Source organism: Podarcis bocagei (assembly GCF_964188305.1).
Source record: "Podarcis bocagei genome assembly, chromosome: 17".
NCBI lineage: Eukaryota > Metazoa > Chordata > Lepidosauria > Squamata > Lacertidae > Podarcis > Podarcis bocagei.
The window spans coordinates 37,414,476-37,427,921 of NC_138143.1; the positions used below are offsets into that span (position 1 = coordinate 37,414,476).

At 42.0% G+C, this 13,446-nt stretch overlaps 2 protein-coding genes across 5 annotated transcripts in view; both read right to left on the minus strand.

Moving 5' to 3' along the window:
• The window catches only part of GRHPR (glyoxylate and hydroxypyruvate reductase), a 52,070-nt gene extending 46,402 nt beyond the window's left edge, over nt 1–5,668 (minus strand). For both annotated transcript variants that reach the window (XM_081176668.1, XM_081176667.1), the window contains exon 1: nt 5,594–5,668. In XM_081176668.1, the coding sequence (XP_081032794.1) occupies nt 5,594–5,653 (60 nt within the window). In that variant the 5' untranslated portion in view covers nt 5,654–5,668. The remainder of the gene's footprint in view (nt 1–5,593) is intronic.
• A 2,544-nt stretch (nt 5,669–8,212) lies between these two features.
• ZCCHC7 (zinc finger CCHC-type containing 7) overlaps nt 8,213–13,446 on the minus strand; it is a 127,859-nt gene continuing 122,625 nt past the window's right edge. For all 3 annotated transcript variants that reach the window (XM_081176573.1, XM_081176575.1, XM_081176574.1), the window contains exons 8-9: nt 9,833–9,950; nt 8,213–8,987 (exon numbers count right to left, since the gene is read on the minus strand). In XM_081176573.1, the coding sequence (XP_081032699.1) occupies nt 8,563–8,987; nt 9,833–9,950 (543 nt within the window). In that variant the 3' untranslated portion in view covers nt 8,213–8,562. The remainder of the gene's footprint in view (nt 8,988–9,832; nt 9,951–13,446) is intronic.

Consider the following 13,446-nt stretch of genomic DNA (forward strand, 5'->3'; position numbering starts at 1 on the left):
CAGTCATATTTATATAGTACCATTGATATATAGAGTAAAAACAGCAAAAATAAATTACATTTCAATCTGAATTATAAGGGGGAGACGAAAAGGAAGTGGGAGGGAAGAGAGAGGTAAGAATCCTCTTATGAAATGGTAGTTCCTCTTAGAGATTGAAGGTAAAGGGACCCCTGACCATTAGGTCCAGTCCAGTCGACTCTGGGGTTGCGGTGCTCATCTCGCTTTACTGGCCAAGGGAGCCAGCGTACAGCTTCCGGGTCATGTGGCCAGCATGACTAAGCCGCTTCTGGCGAACCAGAGCAGCGCACAGAAACGCCGTTTACCTTCCCGCTGGAGCGGTACCTATTTATCTACTTGCACTTTGACATGCTTTTGAACTGCTAGGTTGGCAGCAGCTGGAACAGAGCAATGGGAGCTCACCCCATCGCAGGGATTTGAAACGCCGACCTTCTGATCGGCAAGTTGTAGGCTATGTGGTTTAACCCACAGCGCCACCCACGTCCCTTTTTAGAGATTAGGTGGTTTCAACATGGGATTAGCCAGATTTATGGAGGATGGATCCATCATAACAGCTAAATGGGGGCTTCTTCATGATCAGAGGTGGCATTTCTTTGAATATCATATTCTGGGGGCAAACTACAGGGAACAGTCATTGCTTTTATGCCTTGATGGTAAGCATTCTCAAAGAACTTGGTTGAGCGATGTAGAGAATTCTTCCATTTTATTTTTGTAACACTCACATATGTTGGGCTGGGCAGAGAGCGATTACTGGTGTAAGATCAGCTGCTGCCACATAAAATGTGAAGATTTATTTTTTAGCTTACTTGATTTCAGAAGGCTATTGCCTGACATCACATTTACCAATATTTTTGCATTTTTTTTCTGACCAGGATAACAGTTTTGATATAAGTGATTGATGCTTCCCTTTGTTAAATTAACTTACATTTTGAAATACATTGGGTTCAATCCTATTCATACTAAACATGTATGTAAACCATGTTGAATTTAATGGGCTATAATATGGGATCAGGTAGCTTAAAAAAAACCCCAACCCCAAACACCATAATTTAAATTACTCATTTGTAATAGAGATCTATGCTGGCATGTAGAGCAGATATTTTCAAAAAGGACAATTAGCCATACACAAATATATTCCTGGTTAAAATCTATCAATTTCCTTCACATTTGTCAGGAATTAATTTTTTCAGGCTATACAAACAAAACTTCCTTTTTAAATACAGTCAGCTCCCTCTACATATAAAAATTAAATTTGCTTTGATAATGAACTGAAGTGCTAATAATCATTTTTGCAATGCAAAAAGACTAATTACGGACTGTCACACAATACAGTGCCGATTCCTGCTGTTACTCGTTTTCCAAGGTACATTTACTATAACAGGGAGATTGTGAAATTTAGCAAAACACTTTAGATGGTGAGGTTCGTGCTTTGGGTTTCTTCACAGTGACAGCAGGAGGCAGAGACTTTTCTGTATCTTTGAGCAGAGACTCTCGTTCCAAATAAAGAACAGGAGGACACCCAAGTTCAGGAAAAAGTTTCACATTTGCTGTCATTCACCTTTCATCCCAGGTATATGAACAATGATATAACATGCACATTTGCTGTAAGGAACAGATTCAGGTGACACCAAACCAACTACTGGATAGCTGTGGCTTTAGTAAGAAACGATTAATTTGTGTTTTGGGCTGAAATTACTTCCTTCTTGGCAAAACTACCACCTGATCTGCCCTGGGAAGTCACAGTACAGTATTAATATTTACAGGACTACTGAGGAACTGATCAAACCACAACAATATGCTTATCAAGAGGCAATTCCACCACCACCACCCCAGAGGCCACAAATTCAACTAAGCATAAGTTTATTGTGCTTCCTACCCAATGCGTACATACGCCAGGAAAAGCCTCCCAAGAAAGTAACAGAGAGATTGAGAGAAGTCCAGCCGGCTTCACTGCCGCTTGCTGTCTGGCAGAGCAAAGACAAGAGGCTTTTTGGGATGTTCCCAGTACGTTTCCAAGCACAATTCAAAGTGCTAGTGCTTACCTTCAAAGCCCTAAATGATCTCGGCCCAGTATACCTGAAGGAACGTCTCCACCCCCATCATTCAGCCCGGACACTGAGGTCCAGCTCCAAGGGCCTTCTGGCGGTTCCCTCACTGCGGGAAGTGAGGTTACAGGGAACTAGGCAGAGGGCCTTCTTGGTAGTGGCACCTGCCCTGTGGAACGCCCTCCCTTCAGATGTCAAGGAGATAAACAACTGACTTTTAGAAGACATCTGAAGGCAGCCCTGTTTAATGAAGTTTTTAATGTTTGAAGTTTTATTCTGTTTTAGTGTTCTGTTGGGAGCTGCACAGAGTGGCTGGGGAAGCCCAGCCAGATGGGCGGGGTATAAATAATAATAAATTATGGTGGTGGTGGTGATGATGATGCTCTGAACGTCGCTGCTGCTGTTTTTATTCTCTTCTGCTTTGTTAGTTTTTAGATTAATTTTAATGGATGATTAAAAGACAGCATCTTAAAAAGTAGAGACATCACCTTGCCAACAAAGGTCCTTATAGTAAAAGCTATGGTCTTCCTAGTAGTGATGTATGGAAATGAAAGCCGGACCATAAAGAAGGCTGATCGCCGAAGAATTGATGCTTTTGAATTCTGGTGCTGGAGGAGACTCTTGAGAGTCCCATGGACTGCAAGAAGATCAAACCTCTCCATTCTTAAGGAAATCAGCCCTGAGTGCTTACTGGAAGGACAGATCCTGAAGCTGAGGCTCCAATATTTTGGCCACCACATGAGAAGAGAAGACTCCCTGGAAAAGACCCTGATGTTGGGAAAGATGGAGGGCACAAGGAGAAGGGGACGATAGAGGACGAGGTGGTTGGATAGTGCTCTCGAAGCTACCAACATGAATTTGACCAAACTGCGGGAGGCAGTGGAGGACAGGAGTGCCTGGTGTGCTCTGGTCCATGGGTTCACGAAGAGTCGGACATGACTAAACGACTCAACAACAACAACAATGGATGATGTTGTGGTTTTGCTGATACTGTGAGCAGTTTTGTTTATACCAGGTTCAGTCCCAGCATCTGCAGGCAGGGCTGGGAAATACCCGCTCTGAAATCTCAAAGAGCTGCTGCCAGCCAGTGTCGACAATACTGAGTTAGAATGACCAGTTGTGTAAGGCAGCTTCCTATGTTCCTTAACATACAGGCCAGCCATTTTGAATGGAATTTTCTCAAGTTTTTAATTAGTTTTCCTGAAGTCAATTTAATTTCTCTCTCTTAAGGTCCACACATTTCTATTCTTTTAAAAGCTTGGTTGTTACTTTGTTCTTTTGTTAAAAGTAATTCATTAAAGTAAAAAATTAAAAGGCAAAATGAAAATCCACAGTGCATAGAAAATCCAGCTGGAGTTCAATAGAACCTCTTAAGACGTATGCTGCTCAGCAAGTGGTGAATTTGCCATACACTATGGCTCCTGAAGCTTAGAATCTGTGTAAGCCCTAAACAACAGGATAAAAAATGTTATTTTTAGGTAAGCGTCACCTCTTCTATGGAACGATTAGGAAGTCTAATTATGGGAGATTCAGCACCTCAAAGACCAGAGTCCTAATTAACATTGCCTTTTAAAAAGTTGTTTTTTTTTAAGTATGCTTGTTGAGATTGCAAGTCAAAACAGCTTATAACAAGCCCACATAGCTTTCATGGTTAATTGACTAATAGCTGGATTTAAACAAATAATTTTGAATGGTCTGGATTTGATGGCTGAGGGCCTCCTTTTTGGGTCCTTCAGTTCTGCACATTAAGAACTTCTTGAACTTCCTGAAGAAAAACAATGTAGAGAGGAGCACTGTTCTGACATCAACACCAGGCCTGAACTATGTGCTACACCTCATGAGCGGACGATATGTGGCAAATTGTGTATGTGCCTTTAAGAGAAGGGTGTGCAAAGGAACATCAGCAGATGTCCAGTGCTACCTGAGAACTGATCCTGAAGGAAACTTAAGCATAAAGCGGACAAAGGATGGACATTCATGAAAATGGCTCCATGTATAAAACTGTAGTTGTTGTGCGATCACCTTAGATTGTGGAAGAAGCAAAGCACTGTTTCCAGATGTCAGGAAGATGAGGAGGAAATGGTGCTTCTTCTTCAATAAGACTTTCTTGCACCCTTTCCCCTTCCATTAGCTGTCATCTCCACCACTTTTCTATCTGAGGGACTAGAGCATCTTCAGCTCTTTATTGGGACCTGGCAGGGCTGGAATGCAGACTCTGTTGGGAAGGGGAACTTGCATTTACTTTCCATGAAGTTTCTTTTGGCAACCAGTTTTCTGAGCCTGGCTTCGTATCTTGGTTAGTAATCTGAGATTAAACTAGTTTTCTGGTCTGGGTGTCAGAGGAGAGTGGCTTAAACAAACCAGGATAGAAGTGTCAAACGGAGGGAGGTGAAAGAGGCACAGGCATGGCATTCATTCTCAGTTTAATAAACTATGATATATTAAACCAAGGTTGTTATATCCAAGTGGCCCAAAGTGTCAGCCTAGCCTTAAAAATTCAGTAACAATTTATTGCCTTCTCCCATCACTATCTGATGCGAAATAAATTACGTAAAATAACCCAAAATATGCAGAATCAATGTGCATAATGTTTGTTTGTTTTTCTGTGTAACAGGGCCTTTTTTCAGACTGCCATACCTCACCATCTTTGAACATGTCATTTACTCTCTCCCACTCTGCATTTCTGCGTTAAGTTTGGGAAACCAAATTACACAAAATTAGATGAATCATGAAAATACGCTGAACTTTCATCAGCAACAGAGTTTGCAGAAGACAGCTTCTTCTCCTTGATGTGGAGTTTAGACCATTGTGGCATGGATTTTATTTTATTTTTTACCTTGCTTTTTGTCAACCCTGATAATACTGAAATGCTAACACCAGATACAGGAAGCCTTTGTCATTTCTGTTGTGCGTGCATTGTAGTATTAAACTTCGGCAGCTTTGAAAGTAAGTGTTCCAACGCCTTAGCATTTCTTGCCTCCTTGTCAATTCAATTCCTCAGAATTCATATTCTGCTACAAGCAGAAGATAAGCAGACTTCAGAAATTGCTGCATGTTTTCCTCTTACAGAACTATCCACCTGAAGCCCACAGCAAATAATTAACTAAGTATATTCTTGCCACTTGTTCATACCTTGAACAATTCCCCACCCAAACCACTGCAGAACCAGATCATTCCTGCTTCCCATCTCCTCTTGTTAAATGGAAGCCCCTTATTTATTCTTACAATGGAGAGTCCCTTGTGATACTTTGCCAGTGCACGTCAACTGCAACCTTGAGACATCTTCCTCTCCGGGGATAAGAATGTTATTCAGTTCCAGGCAACTTCAGGGTAAAGACTAAGAGTTCTTTAAAAAGAGACAAAACCCAACACATGGGGATGACATATAGCTTTGAAGAGATAAAATAGGAACTGGTAATTTATACTGACCCAAAATAAACATGTGGAGGACAGACATGTCATTGAACAGAATTGTGCAGGATACTCATACAGTTTAAATACTGCCTAAATATTGCAGTTTATCATCCTACCTTGCTAAGATTATTGCTATATGTTTGTTCTTCTTTACTGTTTTGAAAGTTGCTTCTCATCTAATTTTTCAAGCCAGCCAATATGATGTCATCTAGCTCCACTATTTGTCTCTTATTTATGGGCTCCAAGTTGTTAAGCTCTTTTTCGACTCTGCCTCCTCACTCCTGTAACTTGCACGCATGGTGTTCTGCATAATTACAATTACATTTATATGTCAATTTCTACAACCTCACAGACTAGGTAGACCAGGGGTCAGCAAACTTTTTCAGCAGGGGGGCCAGTCCACTGTCACCTCAGACCTTGTGGGGGCCGGACTATATTTTTTAAAAATAATAATAAATGAACAAATTCCTATGCCCCACAAATAACCCAGAGATGCATTTTAAATAAAAGGACACATTCGGCTCATGCCAAAACACGCTGATTCCCAGACCGTCCGTGGGCTGGATTTAGAAGGTGATTGGGCCGCATCCGGCCCCCGGGCCTTAGTTTGCCTACCCATGGGGTAGACCATCCCATTAGATTGTCTAGGCACCAGAACAGAACTGGCCCAATAAGATTATATTGTGGTGGGTTTATTTTCATTTTCATTTTCAGCCAACAAAATCAAGTTGCTGGAGAAATTCTTGCATGAGGATATGAAGCTTGGAGCTTTTTCGGTTTAGGGAAAAAATGGTGTGTAAGGGAGGGGGAGGATGAAATAGAAGCTATAAAATTATGCATGGTGCTAAGACAGTGGAAAGAAAGAAGTTTTGAACGCTCTCCTATAATTGAAGCCACAGTCATCCAATGAATGCTGAAAGACTCGGGACAGACAAAAGGAAATACCGTATTTTTCGCTCTATAAGATGCACCAGACCATAGTTTTTGGAGGAGGAAAACAAGAAAAAAATATTATGAATCTCAGAAGCCAGAACAGCAAGAGGGATCGCTGTGCAGTAAAAGCAGCGATCCCTCTTGCTGTTCTGGCTTCTGGGATAGCTGCGCAGCCTGCATTCGCTCCATAAGACACACACACATTTCCCCTTACTTTTTAGGAGGGAAAAAGTGAGTCTTATAGAGCAAAAAATACGGTACTTCTTACAAATCACACAGCTAGAACTATGGAAAATGTAGTGATGGCCATCAATCTGGTTGATTTGGAAACAGGATTAAACAAATTCATAGAGGGAATGGCCAATAGTCATGAAGTCTAGGTACTACCTCCAGTATAAGAGGCAATAGGCTTCTGAGTGTCAGTTGCTGGGGTCCCTAAGTAGAAGAGAGGTATTTCCATCATGCCTCACTTATGATCTCCCATAGCCAACTGGCTAGCCATATTGATCAAGCAGGATTCTGCTTATGTTAAATGCTTAGGCTCCACTGCAACTGTGCCCCACCCTCCACTGATGGATCTTTCATTCAGCAGAGCAGGAAGGGGTGGGGGAGGGACAGAAGAGTTGGGGTCCCCCCCTACAAAAGCTTCCTCTCTCATTCAGAGTCCACTGTGCCCCTTTCCACACTGTTAAAGGTTCCTCCAACCCTGTGAAGGAGGTTGAGGGAGGGGGCTGGATAGGAAGGGAGAATTCAGTGAAAAATCACTCCCCTCCCCCTTTCAACTCACAGAAACCTTTGCTGAATCAAAAAGCATTCTGTCAGGGAAGGGAGGGATATAATTGGATACAGCTCTTACTAGAAAAGTGGTTTATCGTGACAATAAGGTTTCAGTGCTATTGTATAGTACCAAGGCTACCTTTTCCAACATGGAGATTAATGTCAGGCTCAGAAAAAGTAGTGTGTGAAACAGCCCAAAATCCTTGAGTTAGAGCTAACACGGGTTGGCAGTATTACTGTTAAGACAGTATAAGTGTGATTTTAAGGAAACAAGGAAGGCACTAAAATTGTTGTTTTCCTGCTTGAATACTGCATTTTATTCCTACCTTAAAATTTTAACTGTAATTCAGTTAAAGTACAAAAATACCTAATTTTAAAGCAACTGAATTATATGTCATGTTATTTCTGAGAACAGGTATACTTCTTACACAATCATTATCTTTATAACTTGAATAGCTATCTCTATGAAGATTTAATTAACTATTTAAATTGGTTTTTTTTAAAATAAAAAATAATATTGTTTGTTGGCAAGTTAAATATATTAGGAGACAACCATGAAGTCACTTACTAGTAAGCCCCTTGAAATTCAGCAGGAGAGCACCTGAGAGGCTGAGATTTCGGAATTGAAGCCTTCCTACATAAAATACTAGCTCTTACAACCAGACTTGCCAGTCCAACTTGTGGTGATGCATCTATGACAAGTTAAAGGCAGTTCAGCATATTCCTCAAGGCAGAAGAATGCCGAAGAAGGCGACATCATGGATCAACTCTGGGATGAAAATAAATTAGGATGTAGATGAGAACTCTCTTCAGTATCCTGTTTCCTAGACCCGTTTCACACATCCTACAGAAGCACCAACAGAAACAGCACAAAGTGACTCCTGCTGTTAGGTTGTATGTAATTCTGTTCCCATTTCTGTCAAACATGTGAAGCAGCTTTAAGTCAATTTGTTCAATATCCACGCCCTATGCGAAGTTCTTCTCTAAAGCCTGCATGGAAATAAAGCACATGTGCTAAAGAGAAGTGCTTTAACAAACAGCAGGATTTATTTTTTAAAAAAGAGAAAAAAGACTGTATGCAACACAGTGGACCAATCCTCCTTTTGCTTTGACTCTGTAGCACAACCCCTTACCCCCCACGTTCAATCCAAATACAGAAGTTGTAGAAAACAAGTACAATGTATAATCTCGCATACATTAATCTTTTTTTGTCACAAACCAAATGAAATGGCACAGGCAAACTCACTGGGTTTTTGTTTTTTTGTATCCCAGCCTGCACTTATGTCTGGTTTTATGTTCCATGGGGTGTGGGTGGGTGATGGTGTGAAAGCTGTCTCAAGCTTAACCCCCAACCCCACATCCACTCCCCCTTCCATCACAAATTGGGTTTCTGTTTCTGTTTTGGTTTCTTCTTCCTCTGTTTTATCAGGAATAAACTCTCATCCCTGGGAGAGCTACCACTTGTGTTCTTTCTCCGTTTCTTCTTCCTCTTTTTTGCTGTCTTCAGAGAAACCTGAAGGATTTCTGCTTGGCCTCCATTTGCTGGGAGGCCAAAGGTGCCCTGTGCCCTGGTTTTCCTGCTCTTTTTAAGAGCATCCCTGTTACCACCTCTGGGAAAGTCCTCTTCCATGTTATAGTTACTCTGGACCACCTTCTTATCCTTCCTTCCTTTGGGTATGTTGGCCTGGGACATTTTCTTCAGCTTTTTAGGATGCTTATCTCCTCTCTTCTTTTTCTTATGGCCATTGTCTATGCGTGGTCTCTTCAGAGCCTTTGGCACAAGGCCTGCATCTTGAAGTTCTGTAAAAACCAAGACACTTGATGATACTTAAGAGGTCAAATGATTGATACACACACACACACACATACACACACACACACACACACACACACACACACACACACACCTAGTACTGTTTATAATTTGAAGGCTTTGTAGGGCACACTGCATGCAAAGTAATTAAGCAGTTCGATGAAATATGGATACTCATCCATTTTTTAGGTCAGCTGCAGCCAGAAACTATGAGCAATGTTAAAAATCTTTTACAGCTATATCATTGAGTTCATACCGATCTTAAGTCCCCCAAGCTTTATAACTGTTAGAGCTATATGCTCAACCTCAAATAGGAAATGTAATGGCAACAGTTGCCAATATCACCCAGTAAAGTAGTTGGAAGTTATAGGCAGGTTTCAAAATAACATGATTTACCTTTTATCAAAATGCCAACTCTGCATTCCAGTGTTTTGGGAATAAAAAGCCACAAATTTGAGCACTGGTTGAAGAGTTCAGAACATTTCATCTAAATGCAGCAGCTTAAACATACAATGAAGCTAAAAAAGAACCCCAGTTTCTCAGTAAAGATCAACTGTGGCTTGAGTGCTCAGTAAATCATCCCATAACTGTAAAATATTTCTCCTCTTCGTTTATGTACGCTGAAGCCTGAATTTCAGGCAGGTCTGTCTGGAGCCATATAATCAGAGAAGGTAAATACTTGTTGTTTCATCCTGGTTCTGAAATATCCCCACTTCTACTCCTTTAAATTATCCAGATTAAGTCAAGAAGCAGCAAACCTAACAGCAGCCATGGTTAAAGAGGAGCAAAACAAAAATGTGGACTTAGAAAGCTCAACAAATTTATATCATACCTTGCACTTTTTTCTTTATTCTCTGACGACGCCTCTTGAAATCGTAATTGCTATCATAGTAATAGATGAAGGGGGAAGTAGGAAATGTCCCTCCAAACATCCGCCTCTCTGAACATTCCTGCAAAGTAATATTTTAATGGCAACTTTTAGGCACATTTTCTCTTTCTGCTAGATTCAGTAACTCAAACCCTATCCAGGAAAACAAGCCAAATGAACCGACATCAGTTGGTTTTGCTGACTTGGGGGTGCAGAGATGGTTGATAACTGACATTAGCTAATATCCTTATGTGAAACTAGAGGTGGCTGGTCTACAAGAGAAATACATTTCTCTGTTCCTCTTTGAGTATCATCACCAACTAACTGTAAGGGTAATATCTGGTGCATAATTTGGAGGAGGTGAACTTGGACAGTAAGATTTTTTTTTAAAATAAATAAATCTTAATTTATAGGAATATCCTATCCTGACGTTCTGATATCAAAAAACACACAAACAGTTCACATAAAAAACAAACCACAGTGGTACCTTGGAACTTGAACGGCTCCGTTCTCAAACATTTGGGCTCCTGAAGGCCAAAAACCCAGAAGTAAGTGCTCCAGTTTTCCACATTCTTCGGAACACAAATGTCCTACGCGGCTTCTGCTGTGCAAAAATCTAGCTGTCGGCCAATCGGAAGCTGCGCCTCGGAACTCAAACATTTCAGAAGTCGAACGGTCTTCCGGAACAGATTACATTCGAGTTCCAATTAATTGTTATAATGAAATGTTTTAGAATATTAGATTGTTTGATTATTTGATTGTTGTTAGCCGCCCTGAGCCCGGCTTTGGCTGGGGAGGGCAGGATATAAATAAAATTATTATTATTATTATTATTATTATTATTATTATTATTATTATTATTATTCCAAGGTACCACTGTATCATAAAGCAATTGACAGACAGGAGAGCTGATATCTGAGCCGGAGGTCAGGTTTGACCTCAAAACTACCTGTAACCACTGCAGAGGTTGAGAACCAAATTCAGTGGTCTGCCCCCAGAGACTGATGGGAGCCAGAAAAAAATCTGGAATCCTTGAAGAAATAGCCTGCAGCTTTAGCTACTTGGAAGTCTGAGGCAAACCACCTGTTCTCTAGCTTCTTGCAGAGAAAGGCAGCTGGGAATGTTGAGAGAACTGAGGCAAGCGGAGTGCCTCCTATCACTCCTGATAGCACAGGCTACATCATCTTGCTGCTGCTGAAGGGCATACATCAGGTCACACACACTTAATTGGCTTGAAGGGCCAGGTGTTTCAAATGTCTGGGGATGGAGGAAAAAGAACATGCAGACCAGGTTGGATGAATACATCTCCCTCTTCATGCTGAATACTCTATGCTTCTCCATGATAGGTCACCATCAATAAGCAAAGGGCATGTGGAATGAAAGGTGTTGGGGTTTGTTTGTTTTTTAGTGAAAACCATGTTTCAAACATATGAGAACTTAAAAAAAAAAATCTGTTGGTAGGAAATTTACAGCTGAGTGTTTCTGAAAAGGAAGAATTGCCAGTGACTTTCCATCTGTTTGTACCGCATGTTTTCTAAGACCCCTTCTCCCCTAAATACTTTCAGATAAGGCTAGGTGAAGAAGCACGGCTAATCTCTGATGGCTGTGGAACACGCTCCCCCCTCTCCCAGTGTCTTCTTGGAGATGTTGCACAAAGTCTAAAACTTATGCCACAGACAGATGGCCTTTGCGCCCCTCAATACGTTGACAGTAAAGCCCTAGTGGGTGAAAAAAGCACAAGCCTCCAGAAGCAAGAACTCCAGCTTTTTTCTTTTCTTTTAAAAAAATAATAAATCACTGCACTGAACAACCATCTCAATAGTGTATGACACGCACTTTCTCAGACCTCTCTCTTTCAGGTAAGCTGCCACACACTTTGTACCGTTAAATACTCTGGGGGATGCTCCTTAGCACCACAGCCAACACACAGAGGACGGAAAGCTCAGCCTGTTACCAACACACCTGAGAAGCGTTCTATCTGACTGACAGCTTGGAATGTGAATGCAAGGCACATCTACAAATCCTCCACTTTCTTCAGCCTAGCAGCAGTAGGCACAAACTCCGAATTGCTACAAGAGGCCCTTTGCAATTTAGGTAATGTTGGGTTGGCTCTTTCAATTTATAGTCTTGCCGTTTCTGAGCATAACTTTGAAATGTTCCAGAAATGTTAACTCTTCTCAACAACTGTCTCTGGCTTGTCCCTCTAACCCCCTAGTTGCTTTTCAAATAGGAACACTCCTATTCTCTGCCCAGATTGCTCAGATCCCTGTTCTGAGGAGAAAATGTTGAGCCTTTCTACAGGAACAGATAGGGAACCCATTAGAATTCCCCACCAGACACCTCACCACTTATGGTTTGAGTTGGGGGAGAGGGAACTGACAGATAACCTCAAAGATGACAAAGGTCTGAAGGAACGTGTGTCCCATCGCACCAGGAAAAACACACTGGATTTGCAGATAACCACCACCTGCCATCCCACACGAGCAATTACATTACACAAATCCATAGCTCCACTCCTCGACCTAAAATCCTGGCATTTCAGGACTGGAAAACAAGGGGGAAGTTGGTACTCTGCCATCTGTAGTGGATCTTGACTTCATTTGTCACAGCCTCGAGTGATGAACACAACCTCCCCAAACCTTGATTAAAATTCTTTGCACTGGCTGATAGACTGTGGGAAAAGGGACATATCCTCAGCCATCAAAGCAGGAAACCAGAAACCAATTTTATCACCTTGGAAAACATCCACTCAGCTCGCCAAGCATTACAGGAGGCTAGTGAAAAAAATGTGTAGGTGGTTGGCGGGAACCGAAGGAAAAAAACGGAGCACCTGTAGCCAGATATCAGGATGAGGGCTCAGGGTGCACAGGCTACAGAGCCTGCCCCCGGGACTTAAGTTTTTCCTGTTCCTTATGCAATCGTTTGGCAGAAGACCTGCCACTGAGGGGTTGCAGGGCAGTACTGACAGATTCCTAGATATCTCTGGAAACAAACCCTTTAAATCAGGGCGTGAACTTGAGGAATTCCCTCTGGGTAGGCACCACCCCAGGATCAACCACAGAAAATGGGGAACTCACTTCTTCCCAGTTCACCTGTGAGATGAGCAAGGCTGCGGCATCACGTTAGGTTGCCTGGACCCAACAGGCCAATATGGGCATCAGACACATCTCACCCATGAGCCAAGTCATTGTGGGAGACAGGGGATGCAACTGAGACAACATGCAGCACCCCTGCAAATTATGGGGAAATGCAGGAAACCTGCGGAGGCATTTGTGGAATCAGCTACTAGTGCTGCTTATACCTCAGGGAATGTGGTGCTTGGACAGGTAAGGCAGATGTGATTATGTCAACGGCAGCAGAGATCAAATGATAAACCTTTTCCACCTTCCACCTTATTTCCCTTTTCTGATCAGGGTTTGCTGGTGCTCCCAAGCATGACAGTGCTCATAGCTCCACCACAGCTTTGTCCACCCACCCTAGACGGCCAACTCTATCCATGCAAGGTCACCCCCACTTATTCCTCCCAGCAACAGGCTGTTTGCACATCATACTAAAGTGTGGTTTAGCAAATTTTGGAC